The sequence below is a fragment of the Otolemur garnettii genome, unplaced genomic scaffold, assembly GCF_000181295.1.
Source record: "Otolemur garnettii isolate 467f Iridium unplaced genomic scaffold, OtoGar3 scaffold00020, whole genome shotgun sequence".
Taxonomy (NCBI): Eukaryota; Metazoa; Chordata; class Mammalia; order Primates; family Galagidae; genus Otolemur; species Otolemur garnettii.
Genome location: NW_003852415.1, coordinates 20,093,866 through 20,112,253, shown reverse-complemented (window position 1 = coordinate 20,112,253; position 18,388 = coordinate 20,093,866). Strand labels below are relative to the sequence as shown.

At 33.1% G+C, this 18,388-nt stretch overlaps 1 protein-coding gene and 1 pseudogene across 2 annotated transcripts in view; one reads left to right on the top strand and one right to left on the bottom strand.

Annotated features, from left to right (window-relative positions):
• Positions 1 to 18,388, bottom strand: part of PPP4R4 (protein phosphatase 4 regulatory subunit 4) — a 122,625-nt gene that overhangs the window by 34,767 nt on the left and 69,470 nt on the right. Inside the window, exons 4-11 of the mRNA XM_012803431.2 lie at positions 17,275 to 17,422; positions 16,712 to 16,785; positions 14,580 to 14,686; positions 13,671 to 13,778; positions 6,787 to 6,908; positions 3,332 to 3,454; positions 2,177 to 2,346; positions 1,732 to 1,851 (exon numbers count right to left, since the gene is read on the bottom strand). Of these exons, the coding sequence (XP_012658885.1) occupies positions 1,732 to 1,851; positions 2,177 to 2,346; positions 3,332 to 3,454; positions 6,787 to 6,908; positions 13,671 to 13,778; positions 14,580 to 14,686; positions 16,712 to 16,785; positions 17,275 to 17,422 (972 nt within the window). The remainder of the gene's footprint in view (positions 1 to 1,731; positions 1,852 to 2,176; positions 2,347 to 3,331; positions 3,455 to 6,786; positions 6,909 to 13,670; positions 13,779 to 14,579; positions 14,687 to 16,711; positions 16,786 to 17,274; positions 17,423 to 18,388) is intronic.
• On the top strand, positions 3,629 to 3,885 carry LOC100958893 (annotated as a pseudogene). Its single transcript, XR_001161139.2, has one exon. The product of XR_001161139.2 is annotated as a thymosin beta-4 pseudogene (transcript).

Sequence of the window (18,388 nt, the reverse complement as noted above, 5' to 3'; positions counted from 1 at the left end):
AAAAAAAAAAAAAAAAAAGAAATATTGGGCTTGAGCAAAGTCTTATTTGAAAGAAGAAAATAGTTCCTGGATAAAGAAAGTGTTTGAAAATCCTCTGCTCTAAGAGGGTTGTTTTTGACTTGTTGAAAATATTTTCAGAATAATATTTTTCTGAAAAATAAGAATAAAGTTAGAACACAGTAAACCAATGATCAGAATCTAGAATTAACACTTAGAAAAATTTAAATCCACCAGTGAATTTTCATTATTTCAATTTTTAAAAATGAAATAATGATTTATTTTGCTATTTAGAAGGACAACCACCCTTCGTTGTATGGAGCAGAACATCATCCTTAGCCTACCTAGATGGTATGATTATGAGAACATGGAAACTAGCCACCTAGCAAATTTCTAGATCAACATCAGCAAACTCTCTTTTATCAGTGAATATTTTTGTATACACATATACATTTTCATATTTTTATTTATATGGTGTTATATCATGCCCACAATAAAATTAAATATTGAAGTGATGAGATAAAAATAAGCACAAGTATAAAGTCTAATACGTGTATTTAATAAATACTGTGTTCTCAAACTCTAATCTTGTGCAATTCTCTCTGGAAACTGCCAATTTAGCGAGTACATGGTAACCAAGCCTAAAGAATCACTTAATGTATCTTGGAGATGAATATCCTGCTTAGCTTTCTACAGCTCTCTGCCCTCACCTCTCATCCAAAATAAGATTTTTAGAGGTACATTTATAAGGATGATATAATTGTGCAAAACTGTTTTAAGTAATGGTACCTTAAAGAGACTATTTCCTAGATCTGGTATTATAAATACATGCTTCATTCATACCAGATAGAATGTTCCTTTAAAGAGGCAAAGACTGCTATCCAACAGCCAAAAGAATCTTAAGCAACATTTATAATGATGCTATGGATACCCTGCACATTTTTAGCTAATCTAAAGGGTGCTTTGACATAAGAACATAATGCAAGGAAGAGGATAAAATATTCTTATTGAGAATAAGAATTTATTATACCACTTACACAGAAAGAAAATACTTTATCACGCCACTTATAAGGAAATTTTTACATGACAGTTTTGAAGTTGACAAGTTATAGCTTAAACATATTTACTGCAACTATAGCATACGTGCACTTATTGCGATCAGCCATGAAACATGCTCCAAAGTTCAACTTTATGGGTTAAAAAGTTAATTACATTCGTCATAACAGTTTAAAATCACTTTTGCTCTTATTTTACAGAGAGTCATAATAGCAGAATGTAATAGCTATGCTCATGAAACACCGTCCGTTTGCAGTAAAAACAACTAATGTGTCTCAACTTTCCATTTGTTTGCAAGTGCTTAAGTTTAGGTGCAAAGTTAAGTATGAATGCTGGAAAGCATACAAAAGCTGATTTCATTTCCAAATCTCCATCACCCACATCTACCACAATGTCTGGCTTAAGTAAGCACTTGGTATAGATAAGCCGAATGAATGAGGTGACAAAAGAATAAATGAATATAATGGACTTATGGACATGATTCTGTAAACAACTGTAAAGAGAAGAAAATCGTGGAAATTGAAAAATAAGATTTAAGTCTAGAACATGTAAGATATAGAGTCTGTATCTTATAATAAATCTATAAGCAGAAGTGTGCAAAATATCAAAAACTCATCTAGTACATATACAGGTAGAATTAACAACAAATGTAAAGTGGTATCAATTCTTCAGACTTACTTCATAAAAGCAAATAGCAATAGTGTATCTGACTGGTACTTCAGGGTCATGACAAAGGCAGAAGAATGTAGAATAGAGTTCCATGTGGAAGTTTTTAGGATCAACAAAAACAATCATGGCCTGGTGGAGGTGGAAGGGAGGAGATGAGTGGGAAGGAGAGAAAAACATGCATCAATATCTAATATTATGATCATTTCACTTAAATTGAAATCATGTTCTCTGAACTGTAATTAAGTCCAAGATCATATTTGGAAGATCCAAATGCATGCATATAGTTCTGATTTATAGACAGAAACACACATTTCTCAAATATTTCTTCCATCCCTGCTATGTATACCAGATACAATGTCAAGCAGCCAGCATCAAATATGGTGATATTTTTAACGCTATATGTTCACGTTTTAAAGTTCTAATCAAAAGCTCAGTAAATTAAAACATTTATTACCGGAAAGTTATAAGCACAATTCTTCCGTACTGAAATATATTTCTTCTCCTGCTCTAGAATTTGGGGTGGAATCTGGTTTTCATTGTGGCCATTTTCTTGTTGCAAACCTAATGTGGAAAGTTTCTTATAAAACTCCAAAAATCTCAAGTGTTGATCTGGAGTAAAAATTCCTAAAACAAATGTAAAACCTATGTTCAACATTTTATTTAAAAGCAAAAATTCAAAAAGAAAATCAAAATATAATAAAAACATAATTGAAACTAAATATTTAAGTAAATGGTGAAACTAGTCCATAAAAGGAATGAGGAAAGACTATCACAGAGAAATCTAGCAGCTCATAATGTTTCATTTTACATTAATTTTAATAACATTTTGATTCAAAAGTATGACTTACGTAATGTAGGAACTATGCTATAGACCCCTAACAAATTATCATACAATAATAACCTTGTGAATATTTATGTATATTGCTATTTACTTATAGTAAATATTAAATAAAATTGTCTGCAGAAAAGATATGTGTGTCTGAGAGAGGAAACTTAAAAATTGAATCAGAAAGATAGCAAAGTAAATTGAAAATCATGGTTCCCCATTCATTAATTATCTCAGGGAGCTAGGAATCCATATTTCTATGAATCATTTTTTTAAACAGTCTACTAAATGTCTGCAATCCACATAAAGAAAATGTTTTACAATGCTAAACAGTTATAACTTAATTCTCACATTACTATAGTTAGGCTAAGAACCAAGTATTGTGTTCAAAATGCCAAGAGTTATGATATTATTCTATATTCTAATCTGAACTTCTCACATAGCATATTAATTAGTCAACAAATGGCTTGAAAGGTATGCTTAATATGCATCAGTAGTTAATTTACCTAAGCCTCCATTATCTTAGACCAACTAATACAGAACATTCAGAAATTTAAAGAGCTATGCTTACTTTATTCTGTCATTGTTTTTTCCAATAGGTTCCGTTAGTGAAAAAGTATTCCTAAATGCACTCTAAATTACGCGGTCAAAATTCTAACATCTCATAAGATTTTATGCACTTAAAATAGATGTTTTACAAGGGAAGAGCTGAAGTGTAGTGGCAAAGAGAGAAAAAAAGGAAAAAGTTATGTACAGTCTTAAAATTCTTAGGATATATCATACCATATAGTCCATGGCATAGTTTTCCAAAATGGAAAGATAAAGAAATAAGAATTGATTCATCTGCTTTGAAAGATTTTTCACAAAATGATTTCACTAAAGGAAGTATAGTTTGACTTCTGTCATCTGGAAAAAAAAAAAACAAGACAATACATACTTTAGATTGAGTTGCCCACACTGCACATGTAGAAACTAGTATTTACACACAAACTCTAGAAAGAAAAATTACTATCTTAGCTTCACAGTAATAGAAAATATCTGTGATTCAGTGGTTGCCACTGCGCAGATGGGATTCATCTCGCTCCGCTTCCTCTGTGACCATGTCTGACAAACCTGATATGGCTGAGATGGAGAAATTCGGTAAGTCGAAATTGAAGAAGACAGAAATGCAAGAGAAAAATCCACTGCCTTCCAAAGAAACGATCGAACAGGAGAAGCAAGCAGGCAAGTCCTAATGAGATGAGCACCACCAATATGCACTGTGCATTCCACAAGCATTGCCTTCTTAATTTACTTCTTTTAGTTGTTCAACTTTGTAAGACGCAAAGAGGCTGGATCACAGTCATTTAAACTTGAAGAATCCCACGGCTCCTGTAGGAAGTTCAAAGCCCTTCCTAACATTGAAACATTTTGTCATTTCAAGCTTCTCCTTCTTCACCACATACCTCCTTCATTATTACTTGTAGATATTTTCTTTTGTTTTTTTTTTCAGATTTTAAAACTTTTTATTTGCATTATTAAAAAAATTGTGCATTCCAAAAATTAAAATCATTTGGACCCAAAAATGGCACTCTGATTAAACTGCATTTTACAGCCTGCAAGAAGCCCTGGGCCAGCTTAGTTTTAACTCTAGATTTCACTGTCGTCCTACCCCGATTCTTTCTTCACCAACACGCAAGTTCTTTTCCTTCCCTGCTGGCCAGACAGATGGTAAAGGCAGGCGCAGCCTTCGTTGTCAGTAGTTCTGGATACTTTGATAGTTAATCAATCCCTTGAGTTTGTTTGCTTAGTTTATAAGTTTCTGATACACAGTATAAGCAATATTCTAGTCTTAATTCTAAATACTCTCCAAATTTCCCATAGTTTCCTTAGGTTTTCAGAAATAAATCACTACCTTATGAAGCATCTACAGTAAAGTAAAATGTTGTAACAGGCTTATCAGTATTTTTGTTATTACCACTATTATCATCATCGCATTTCAGTGCCTAATCCACTGTTTTTATTAAATGACATTCACTCAACAGAACAAGCATTATACCTAAGGAGAAATAAAAGTATAAGGTTGAATAATAAATGGTCTCTGAACTTGAGAAACTCAAACCAGCAAAGAAACCAAATATAACAAAAAATCCTAAGACAATATGATCACTGTTTTAGCAACAAGCATGAGGCAGGGATCTCTAAACCTTTTTGTAAATGTTCTAGGCCTTGCAGGCTATCTGTCCTAACTATTCAACTACGTCTTTGTAGCACAAAAACAGCCACCAACAATACAAAAACGAATGAGCAAGGCTCTGTTTCAATAAATGTTATTCACAAAAACAAGTGGCAGACCAGATTTGGCCTATTGGCCATAGTTTGCCAATCCCTGGTATAGGGATGTGGAAAGATATCAGAAAGGAAGCTATATTTGAACTGAGCACTAAAGAAGCAGAGATGGCTAGAAGAAAAAGAGAGGGAAAAGAATAAAAGGTAGAGAAAAAAATATGCAAAAAGTAGAAGTATGAACGAATCTGGTATGCTAAGTGGAGCCAAACATCAGTTATTGGAAGAGTAGGAAAGAATGGTAAGTAATAAAGCCATCAGCATAGGTTAGGCCCAGATCTGTAATAACAAAGTGTGGGGCAGAGAAGAAAAGACCAATGATCGCACCAAGGTGTCGAGGATAGAGCCTGGGGGTGTCCCATTATTAGAAACAAAAAGCTTCATTCATTTATTACATGTTGCCATTTTCATTCTTTTGGATTGTCATACTGCCTAAATGATTATTCTGCAAAAGTTATACATAATTATTGTCCACACTGTAATAATCTGTAAGAGATAATCTGTTCAGATAAAGTGTTGGTAATCCAAGTAAATGTAATCCCACAAACACAAAATTAAATTTCGCACCTAGATACTTGACATTTGCCCCTCCAAATTTCACCCTATCAAAATAGTTAATGTTTACTTATAAATGAACACATAGTATTAGTTAGGAATCTAGTCACACGCTCATTAGAGCAGTTAACTGTTTCTGTGATTCGATTTGCACAACACTAAGAAATACCTCCTTACCCCTTTCCACTCAAATATGCTATCCCAAATTTCTCCCCCCATGGTCATAAGATTTCTGGTACTGAAATATTTATTATTAAGGAGGAAAAACTCATTTAAACAACATTTTGGTCAAATGTGTCTTAATGTCAATTGGTTGAAAAAATTCAAGTCAAATTCTTAGCCCTATCCACAAGTCACTTAAATTCTGATGAGAGAAAGAGAGATGGAATATGCCCAGGATGCCAGGCACTATGGTTTAAATATGGTTTGTCCCTACCAACACTCTTTGAAGGGTAGCTCCAATGTGGCAATGTTGGGAGGTGCAACCTTTAACACATGGGGCCAAATGGAGTCATGTGGGTCTGGGGGCACCAGTCTTATAGTTAGACTGGTTATATTACTGTTGTACTGGGTTCTTGTCCTCAGGCGAAGGGAGGGACAAGATTAGTTCTTGAGGGACAAGGTTAGTTCTCTAGAGAGCAGACTGGGGTAAAGCAAGTCAGCCTCTTTCACTCTCTCTCCCTTACCCCCAGCCACTTTCCCTTCCACTTCTCCACCACGCTATCACGCAGCCAAAACTTCTTTATAAATTATCCAATCTCAGGTATTCTGTTACAGCAACACAAAACAGACTAAGGGTAAAAAGGACAGACTAAGGCTCCACACTGGAGCCACCCTTAAGGTTTACCATAAGGGAAAAAGAGGAAGCAGAGAAGACAGCCAAAAGAAAAAGAATCATAAACATAGAGGAAGAGGAGGAGCGGTTTAATATTTACCATAAAACTTAAAATAAGGGCAGGTTCCATAGCTCATGCCTGTAATACTGGTACTCTGGGAGGCCAAGATGGGTGAACTGCTTGTGCTCAAGAGTTCTAGACCAGCCTGAGCAAGAGCAAGACCCCATCTCTACTAAAAATATAAAAACCAGCCAGACATTGTAGCGGGTGCCTGTAGTCCCAGCTACTCGGGAGGCTAAAGGAGAAGGATCACGTCAGCCCAGGAGTTTAAGGTTGCTGTGAACTGTGATGCCATAGCACTCTATTGAGGGCAACAAAGTGAGACTCTGTCTAAAATTAATTAAGTAAGTAAATTTAAAAAACAACATAAATTCCAAATCTACCTTTGCTACTTATGAGTGATTGAAAACATATGGAAAAACATTGTTTTCAACACAAAGATGTATTTAAGTGAAGATTTACCTGTGTCAAATATGTCAAGCAGATTAACCAAAGTTTCAAAAGCTGCAAGTCGCACACTGCTGCCTTCATCCCTGGAGAGTTCTATTAATTCAGGGAGCACCACACTTTTTGTTAGTTCTGTCCTGCACAATAAAGTAATAAAATAAATCAAATCAATGTATTTATAGCAAGAACTTGCTAGAAATAAGCACTGGGCAATGTGCTATAGAAAATATGAAAAATCATAAAGATATTGATCCGGCTCTCCAGGCTTACAGTTGGAAAAGTGTCATATAAACATAAGAAATGGTAATTTCTCAATCATTTAAACCAATCCTACTCCTCCCAGCATAATATTGTTACCTACAGAGGTAACAGAATATAAATTTTATAAATTATAATACAGTTTTTCATTTTAAGCAATTTCAGCAAATAATCTGGACTAACTAGAAAAACCCAAATAAAATCTTTCACCTATATTTCAGGGCATAAATTATTTTTCCACTCACCTAAACCACTACATTCTAATAATTTCTATATAGAAAAACAATATATGATACTAGATGTTCCACCTAAAAGAATAAAACACACTATAAATACTATTAAAGAATATATAACATTTGTAATAGGAAGTACATAATATTTATAATAACCACAAATAGTTCTTATTCAATAATTTAATCTGTTTCTGCTTATTCCTCATGATAATATAAAACTACAATGACATAAACACTCTGAAAAAGGAGAAGCTTATGAAGTGGCCACTTTCTTGGGTACAAGATGGAAGATGATGTCATTATAATTGACATAAGATGCTGATAGACTCCCAGAATGATAGAGTCATGAAGAGCTGCAGAAAGCCTAAAAAAAAAATCAGGGCAAAGATCAAAGACTCTTAAGACGAACGCTGTCAAATGGAACTTCCTGCACTGATGGAAAAGTGTGTTGTCTGCACTGTTCAATAGGGTAACCACATGTGGCTGCTAAGCATCTGAAATAAATTCAGTATGACTGAAGAACTGAAGTTTTCATTTTAATTTTACTTAATCTAAATTTAAACACTCACATGTGCCTGGAGGCTACCATACTAGACCGCATAGCTTAAAGACAAGAACTTAAGCAATTGGAGGGACAAAAAAATGTTTTGAAGAGATTAATCTAGATCACCCAGAATCACACATCAGCATTACCAATAGTTTATAAACATTCACCAAATACTGGTCACAGACAGGGGAGATTAAAATGAAAGAACATATCCAAATGTTGTACAAATTAGTTTCATAGCAATTTTGCTCAAGATGTATTTGTATACTCCCAGATATCCTTGAATTTATTATCTATGAAAGACAATAGTTTAAAATAAAGTCTTCCATTTCTATTTACAGTCCAAAGTTATTTCAATTCAATTTTTAAACAGATTTCTCTCTTTTCCTAAAATATTTTAAGTCAAGCAAATTAAACTTAATTATCTTAGGGTACTAAAAATGAAAATAATAAAAATTAATAACTTTCATTTCATTAATTATTTTGGGAGTTCAGATTTTGATTTTTTAAAAATTTCAATCTCTTTCAAATTTCTAGTTTTAAACATTTATTATTTCCCTTATTTAGTGAATTGTTTCTCTGTATTAATAACTATTTATTAGCTGTAGAATGTTTCTTAGTGCCGAAGACAGGGAAAGTGAATAAATTAAATCTGTATTTCAACAGTAGTTTCTAAGGACATGTCAATTTCAACTTACCAATTTAGATGAGGGTGTCCTTATTTCCAAGTAGGTTAAAGCCACTAAGAACTACTTTACTACACATTAAAACTGCATTGTTATATGTTCATTATCAAAATTTAGAAAACATAAAAAATATGAAAGATAAACTAAAAACATCTATAACATTCAGAGAAACTCTAGAAGTTTCAATTAATCTATAATCTAAAGCCTTCCAGATTTTCATTTCATTCATATTGTGTACATCATCTTTGGGCTTCAATTTCGTTGTTTGTGAAAAACAAGTGACAACACTGTCTATCTAACAGGACATCTATGAAGACAGTAAGCTCATATATGTAAAGTGCTTACAAAGTTGTAAGTGCATTGAATAAACATTGTCTTTACTCTATTTGCCAATATTGTTATAAATTTTGACATAAACATCGAATTGCTTAGATTCATTTCTAATAGAATAATATAGAATAAGCCAATAATAAGAATACACAAAATGTTGATATATATTATAGAACTCACAAAGATTGTTGAGTTTATGTTTCTCTCAGCAGTACATGAAGATACTTCCTGCACCTTTGCCAATAATGCAAGATTTCTAATTAACTTGTATAATTTCGTTGACAAAAACAGTTGACTCATCTTTGCCAATATCTCACATTGCTGAATAACTGACTACTTAATTAACTCTCCCACCAAACTCTAAGCACTTTCAAGACAGGATATTTTCTTCACTATTACATCATATGTAACACATTGCTTACCTATAGGAGTTGTTCAATACATATTAAGGGAAATCAACCTCTTTGTATAGTTCAACTAATGGGGTTAGTGGCTAATGTTTATTAGCCACTTGTTTATCTTCTTTACGAAGTGTATGTTCATTTCCTTTGCCCAATGGTCACATTGTAAGTTTAAGGGATAATGGCAGACCATATATTATTCAAATATTTTTCCTCTTTCATTAGTTTTTCTTAGTAACTGTATTATAGCCTTGAATAATTTTTTTCAGGAAGTATATGTAGGCTAGATATTGCCTAAATGAGTATATTTATTAGAATATCTTTCTCCTGCCTTTACATGTAAACCCCACACTAGCTAAGGCAGAATTCTAAGTCATGCTTCTTTCCACTAAAAACCTTTCTGATATTTAAGGTTCTAGAACAGAAGTCTGAGATCAGCTTGACTCTATTACCTTAGTAGAAGCCAGTTTTATCAACTTAGATGTCAGTAATTACACTCTAACCCTTCCCTGATGTCATAAGAGGATAAAATGCAGGGTGAGGGGTAGTAAGACAAATAAAATGGCAACTGGCCCAGCTAACCAACCAGGAATTCTAGGGTCGCTATGATAGAAATTTATCCAAGTGTTGGCTAAGCTTTGGTATCATCTGATGGTAGGCTGTGTGCTCCAGCTTAAATACCAATGAAGATGATTCTGAGTTCTATGGTTGGCCAGAACCACAGGACAACAGCAGCAATTCAAGAAGTTTCTCATTTGTTTGTACCTTTTTCCATTGACCTCCAAGGAGACTGGGCCTGAAGAAACACTGGCAACCCAGTCATGTCCAGCTCTCTTTTTATAAGATGAAAGTGGCTTCTAGCATTCTTGTTCAGCCCTCAACTACATGTTCCCCCTCTGCCAGCAGCCTTTGGGTCTGGCAAAGTCAAAAATGTAGACAGAGGATGAAAACCAATTATCAATACTATTACATCTGAATCTGAATTACTGTGATGGTTTAGTGTATTCTCTAAAATACAAAAAATTAAAACACAGGTATTCATACCTGTGCAATTTAAAATAATTGTCTATTTTATGGACACCTATAGAAAGATCTTAGCCTATTTGATTAATATTGCCTGCTATTTGATGAATTCCTTTAATCTTCAGAGCTGGGCCTTGAAAGAAGTTCTGTTCCACCTTGCTTCTAATTATCGCATCTCGGTCATATGAGGTGATCACTTACTTCATCATGAATATCAGCTGTTTGTAAGTTAGGTCACTCTTTACTACATATCGAGTACTTTGTCTGTTAAAAAATTCATACATTCATCCTTTTCTTCTGAATTCTGAAGAGAGAATTCATCTTCTAAGTCGTTGACTGACTACAGTTTGCAAGCAGTGCTTAATGGTTTACTAGCCTTCCTTGAATTTTTCTATTCCACTTTTAATTTCCTTTAAAATATTTCAATTTTAACTAGATTTTTTATTTTCTTTTTCCTCTGCAACTTTTTTCACTATGTTACATCATCAAATTTTCAACCTGATTCTATAGCAGGGAGGTTTTCTATGATAGAATTTTGTTGAAATAAGTAGATGTCATTTAATTTTCTATCGGACAAAATTTCAATTTTCATTTGGTTTTCTTGATTGTTACTAGCTATAGTGAAGAAAAAAATAGGTAAAATCAATCCCCTATTTAGAGTGCACACTTACTGAGGAGTTTTGACAGCCGAAACACCTGGGCAACCATCACCACAATCAAGATACAGAATGTTCCCAACATTCTCAGAAGATTCCACAATCTGCCTCTCACAAGAGCAGACATCGATCTGCTTTTTTTTTTTTAATTTTTTTTTTTTTTTTTTTTTGCATGGATCTGCTTTTTCTCTCCATGCATTAGTTAGCATTTATCAGACAGTCTATATTCTTTTGTCTGGCTTACTTCCCTTAACATCCCGACTTTGAGATTCATCCATGATGTAATGTTGCATGCATCATCATTACTTTTTATTGCTAAGTAGTATTTAGTTGTATGAACATAGCACATTTTGTTAGTCCATTCACCTGTTGATAGCGATTTGGATCGTTCCACTTTTGGCTACCACAAATAAAGCTTCTAGAAACCTGTGTATACAATGAAATTGTTGGTGTGGACACATAGCTTCACTTCCCTTGGATAAATACTTAACAGTGGAATAGCTGGGTCATACTGTAGATGGGTGCTTAGCTTTTCAGTAAATGCCAATCAGTTTTCCAAAGCTGTTCCACCATTTTACATCTGCACAAACAGTGTATGGGAGTTGCAATTGGCTCTAAGTCTTTACCCACACTTGGTATTGACAGGTTTTTCTGTTTAGTCATTCTAGTTGAGTATGTAGTAGTGCCTTATTATTAACTTGTATATCCCTTTATGATTAATGATACAAGGATCTTTTCATAAACTTTTTGGCCAATGTGTGTTATATCATCTCTGATGACTAGTTTGTTCAAATTTACTGCTAATTTCTTAACTGGGTTCTTTGTAAGAGTTCTGCATTATTGATTTGGAAGAGTTCTTTATATATTGTGGGTACAAGTCACTTGTTTGATACATGTACCTGTGTTACAAATTGCTTTTCCATTCTGGGCTTCATTTTTTATTTTAAAGAGCAAAAATATTTTTATAAAGTCTAATTTATCACACTTTAACTTAAAGTCCATGATTTTTAATTAAATACCCTTTTATTAACTAAAAGTCACAGATAATCTTCTGTATTGTTCTCAAGGAGTTTTATAGTTTTAACTTTGTATTTAGATCTATAATAGATTTCAAATTTGTTTTTATGTAATGTGAGGTGAGGACCAAGGCCCATATTTTTTCCTTTATTAATGTCTAGTTATTCTAGTGCAAGATTTTGAAAAGATTTTCTTTTCCTTCTTTAATTGCTGCAACACTCTCTTGAATATCAACTGGTCATCTATGTATAGGTCTATTTCTAACTGTCTCTTCTGTTCCTTTGATCTATATGTCTCCTTTCCCAACATGACATTCTTTTGATGACTATAGTTTTACTAGGATTACTCCAAATCTTAGAATCAGGTCATGTAAGTCCTTTGTCTTTCTTTTAAATTGCCTTGACTAGTCTATTTTATTTGCATTTCCATATAAATTGTAGAATCAGCTTTTTAATTTCTGCAAAACAGTCCATCTTGATTAAGATCACATTAAAGTATGGGATAAATTTGAGGAGAAATGACATTTTACCAACACTGAGAATACTGAGCCTTAGAATCTATTAATATGGCACTTATCTATTTGTTTTTAAAATTTTTCTCTTTCAACTATTCTGTACAGAGACACAGAAAAACGCCCATCAGAGTACAGTTGGACCTCCATGTCCACACATTCCATATTCAGGGATTCAACCAATTGTAGATAGAAAATATTTAGAAAAAATATAGGCTGGGCATGGTGGCTCACTCCTGTAATCCTAGCACTATGAAAGGCCAAGGCAGGTGGATTGCTTGCATTCAGGAGTTCGAGCCCAGCTTGTGCAAGAGTGAGATCCCATCTCTTAAAAAAAAAAATAGCTGAGCTTTGTGGTGGGCACCTGTAGTCCCAGCTGAGGGTCTGGGGCAAGAGGATCACTTGAGCCTAAGAGTTTTGAGGCTGATGTGAGCTATGATGCCACAGCACTCTATGAAGGAGACAAAGTGAAACTCTGTCAAGAAAGAGAGAGAGAGTGAGGGGGAAGGGAGAAAGAAAGAGAGAAAGGGAGAAAGGGAGAGGGGAGGGAGGGAGGGAGAGAAAGAGAGAGAGAAAAAAAATCTTAAAAAAAGATCTATATCTGTATTAAACAAGTATAAACTTTTTTATAGACTTTTTTGTCACTATTCCCTATACAACATAGTATAACAACTATTTATATAGTATTAATATGGAATTATTGTATTAGATATTGTAAGTAATCTAGAGATGGTTTTAAGTATATGAGATGTAAGTAGGTTATTTGCAAATCCTACACCATATCAAGGACTTGAGCATCTGTGGATTTTGGTATCCACTGTAGATCTTAAAACCAATCCCCCATGGATACCAAGGGACAATTCAAATCACCGTAGAAATGTATGGTGTAGAAATGATGCCGATTCTACAGCCAGAAGAAGTGCTACAACTATATTCTAAGCATCATTCATATTGGGACACTTCCCCTACTGGACTTAGGTGTTTACAATGATAACTAAAGTAATTAAAATGAGAAGAAAAAAATAACATTAACTGAAAGGCTACCACAATGCTAAATGTATTCTCCTTTATCTTATTTAGTCCAGACATATGAGGAGGTATTTGTTATGACCATTATTAAAGATCACATAAAGCGTAGCCTTTCAATGACATGCTTTCATGGAATATGGGAACAGGATATGCTTGCCTGACAATCCCAAAATAAGACTATGGCACACAGAACTGAACGTCTACTTACCCAATGCCTTGAGCTATATTTTCTAATTGCCGGCACATACAAGATCGAACTTCATAATCTACATCTTGACAAAGTGATTTTACCAGGGGAAGTATTTCTCTTTTAATGCTGATGAGGCAGAGGAAAGAAACATGCAAATGGATGTTTCAGAATAATGAATATTTTCAAATACATTTTTAATCAAAATCTTATCTTAAAAAATACTTTAATATAAAATTGTAGAGTTTGCAATGTGTTTTTACATAGGTTATTAAATGTGGGTGTTATCATCAGCTATTTGTGTGTATGTGACAGAGTCCTTTTAAAACAATGGTTAACTTTGGATTTGTAGTTGAATGTCTATAGCTAAGATAAAATGCTGTATCACTGTCATACATTTTTCTAGCAAACATCAACCAAAATATCTTCAAATTTATGTTTTATTCTTCTGTCACAATTACCTATATCATTCTTGCCATTTGATATTTATCTTATGAGCAAGGAGTAGCATGTGAATTATAAATATGTCCTATAAAAACTCAAAATAAGACAAATTATTCAAAATAAAAACTCATAACAATAATGTAAGAAAGTAGAGATTCTATCTTCGTGCCATAATTACTGATTTGGGGAGTCTATAAGATAATACCCTTTATCCTCCAAAGGACACTTGGTATGAAATGGTAAAGACTAAAATGACAAGTAGAAAAAAAGTTAACCTTATCACTTTTGAAAAGCCATGAGTTTGAGAAGAAATGTATCTGAATAAGTAGACTTCTTTCTGAGAATCCAATAAAGTTAAAATAATTAAATTTATATACAGTATAGGACAATACAAATCTAATCTAAATGTTAATCATATGGTCATTACACATTTTAAAACAACTAGATAAAACAGACAAAAACATATACAAATATATAAATACTCACGTATGGGCTTCAAATTTGTTAGTCAATTTTCCTAAAATTTTACAACTAACTAAACGAGACTGGACAGTTTGGGAAAGTTGTGCCTTGGAAACAAGTGGACTCAAAATCTAAAGAGAAAAGATTTAGAGAACAAATTCACCAAGTTTTAGACATTCTTGCCACAAATGTCAGTTCTTTTCTTCAATGAGTATCTTAATGTTCTAAGTTTTTTAAAGAAACTGAATTGTCATTTGAGATGTATGATTTTTTCATAACCTGGATCACTTGATCTTCTATTAAAGGTAATAAGTTATACAATTAAAAATAATTAGGAACAAAAACCTGAACTCAAGTTTATGGTAAATTCTGCAATGGTCTCCATGTATAGAAAAGAGTATCATTTTGAAATATATATTTTAAAAAGAAAAAGGCACAAGTTACCAGATATCCTAAATTTATTTTGCCCTTGAAACATTACAGCTTCAAATAAATCATATTATGTAATTCGGTCATTTGAATACAACCACCCAAGTCTGACACTATATTATGTATTTACTGGGCACTCAAACACTCATGATAAACTATAAAAAATAAGAAGACTCTGATTCTACTCCCAGTTCTGTAGTTTGTCCAAATAATCTTGCTATTTCTCATCTATTTAAAATGAAAATTAAAATGTTATACTAAGATGTCTTTAAGTTCTAAAATTCTATGATTTTAATAGAAGGGTCAAATGATCTGTTATCGCTCAACAAAGCATCCAGAATTACTGAATACATAATGAAAAATATAATTTAAAAGTGAAAGGTTTGCAATAAAATAAATATTAATTTTTTTTATTGTTAGGGATTCATTGAGGGTACGCAGAACCAGGTTACACTGATTGCTTTTGTTAGATAATGACCCACTTATATTTGTGTCCTACCCCCAAAAGGTGTACCACACTCCTTGACTCCCCAGCCCCTCCCTCCTACCCTTTCTCGGCTCTCCCCAATATGTGGTATTTTGGAGTAAAAATTACATTCTATTGTCTATCACTCTTAAAAAATATAAATACCACATGTCTACATTACATTCAACATTTAAATATGTAATCATCTAGATGTTTGGTACCAAGTATGCCAAACTGGACAAATCTTCCCATTTTTAAGCAAGTATTTTGGCATTTGAACAGAAACATAAACTGTATGAGGGCAGAGAAAGACAAAGACACTTTGAAATCAGCAGAGGACACTTCCCTGATGGACATTCATTGATTAGTAATTGTCTTTTGGACCACAACATTTTTGGAAAGAAATCTATACAGTGCATAGGGATAAATGTACAAAGAGTATAAAGTCATTCCCTTAGGTGATCATTTTCCTATCTATTTTTCCAACTCTTTTCTAAATTTACTTAAAACCTTAAGAGAAGGGTATATTGATCAGTGTTGAAAATTAACAGGCAGTTAGGAATAATATTTGCAACAATTATTTGCAAGTGCAACAAAGGATTAGCAACCTTACTAGGTAAATAGCACATATAAATTGTGATAATAGAGTAGGATCAGACAGTTCCAAAAGAACAAACGAAATGGACATAAATATAACATATGGGAAATATTAAAAGGTATAATAATAAAGAAGTTTGGCCTATCAAATTAGATTAGTTAAAGCCCAGACTCAAAAGCTTAAGAATATTAATGTTCCCTAACACGGTAACTCCACTCTTTCAGAAACCACAGTTAAACAAATTAACTAAAAAACAGAAAAAGCTCTATAGAGATGTTCATTAGTGCCTTATTTTAATAGTAAAATTGAAGCCTGCAAACCTGCTTAAATGTTTCACAAGTAAAATATTTTGCAGCTTCTACCAAACGAGTTTGAAATAATAGAGAAAAATAATGCTAAGTAAAAAAACAATCATATATAAATTAAATATGATCACTAATATAGCAAGCTGCAACCAGAAAGAAATACACCAGAATCTTAAAAGTACAAGGCCAAGTACAGAACTGTGAATTATTTTTCTTCTATTTTCCATATTGCCTACATTTTCCACAACGTACCCGCGCTGCTTTCCAAATGGAAACCTTCATTCCTTTTTTTAAAATTATTTTTATCGCAAAGTCATAAAGATAAAAAGCCTTCGAACGACTTTTAAAAAAGTATTACCTCATGCCTTAGGGTTTCTTTTGGCAATTCCTCTATAACAGACAGAAGAGTCTCCAGCCATGCATTGCTGACACCTGATTGACACAGATACAAAATGCTCCAATGAATGTCTCACAAATTCAGTTTCAACTCAGCCATTAATAGTTACAGTAGCATTTAATGATAAAATGGAGCAATTATTTTATTACTGTTCTAGGCAGTTTATTATTTTCTCTTAGCCAACGTTTAGAAAATGTTTATATTTTTAAAATATTAGGAAGATATCTTTAAAGCACATTGTGTTTTTCTTGTAGTATGTTAATACCATAAACCTAAGTGTTGTAAAAAAGCAAAAAGAAATCTAAGAAGAAAGCATAAATCATAAGATGAACTAATGGGACATTAGCTTTCCAGAATGCTGAAGTTTGTACATTTTATAAAGATAACATTCTATTCTAAGTCATACCACTGCTTACTACCCTTGAGCAGCACGGCCTCATCCAGGCTAACAAAATTCAAATAACATCATGCCAGGTGAAAGAAACAATAAATAAATATCTAAGTAAGTACCCCAGGCCCCTGACCTGTGTCCCTGTGCTCCACGTGCAGCAGAATGACTTGGAGGAAGGAGTGGGCGTATGTATGAATTGACACTGATTCTTCCTGTAGAATGGTCAGAAATGATACTGCAGCCGTTAACTGCATTTCCACTCCTGCAACATGCAGGATTTCCTGTATAATGAGAAAGAGTTTGCTATGTTGAGAGATCAGATATTATAATTTTTAAAAAATCCACGGTTATGGAAATCAAATATAGTCACAGTCCACAAAACTACTTTTAAGGATATGTACTTCTACCTATTACTTAGAGCACTTTATATCTGCTGATTATTTAACTCCTTAGGCCACATAAAAGGTGAATGTCTTATAAAGTAACATTTCATCACTTTATTGAATAAAAATGACAAACAGTTCACAAACCTATAAACAATAGAATAGGCATTTTTAACAGATTTCAATTTCTCTTCGCTGTTTTCATTGTACAGTTTGGCATGCTACCGAGAACAATGGCCAAGGTCAAGCACGTGTGTTTACTTGTACTTCTGCTTCCCAAACTAAACACTATACATTCTACTATAAAAAAGAAATATACTTAAAAGTTTGCAAATACACTTTCCCTTTTAACAACTGGTGAAGAATATACATTACCACAAAGTAAACTGTTTTTAAGAAAGAATTTCTTAAATATCAGAGTACGTTTTTTAAAATAGATCCATAACCACCTTCATGTACTATTTAAAGAGTTTTAAAATGCATATTCAAAATTAAAGCCTACATGAGAATATTAGTTTTCAACATGTCAAAGAATTTTTTAAAAATTATCTTTCTAAACATGCTCCATCAAAGATAGTGCCCATACTTGACTAGACATATGTGTCTGTGTATATGTAATGTAAAAGCAGCTAAAAGTATTATTTGCTCAATCAATTATGACAATTATGATAATTTCCTTGGTATGCCCTGTTTATAATTAATATAGTACAGTTAGCTGAACACGGAACTTATAGCCACAAAACAAAGTTTCATATCTGTGACCTCAGGAAAATTAATTTTTCTGCATTATTTCCTAATGTATAATGTGAATTATAATAGCATTGTAATAGAGATTTAAATCATTTAAATGAGATGTTTATGCCT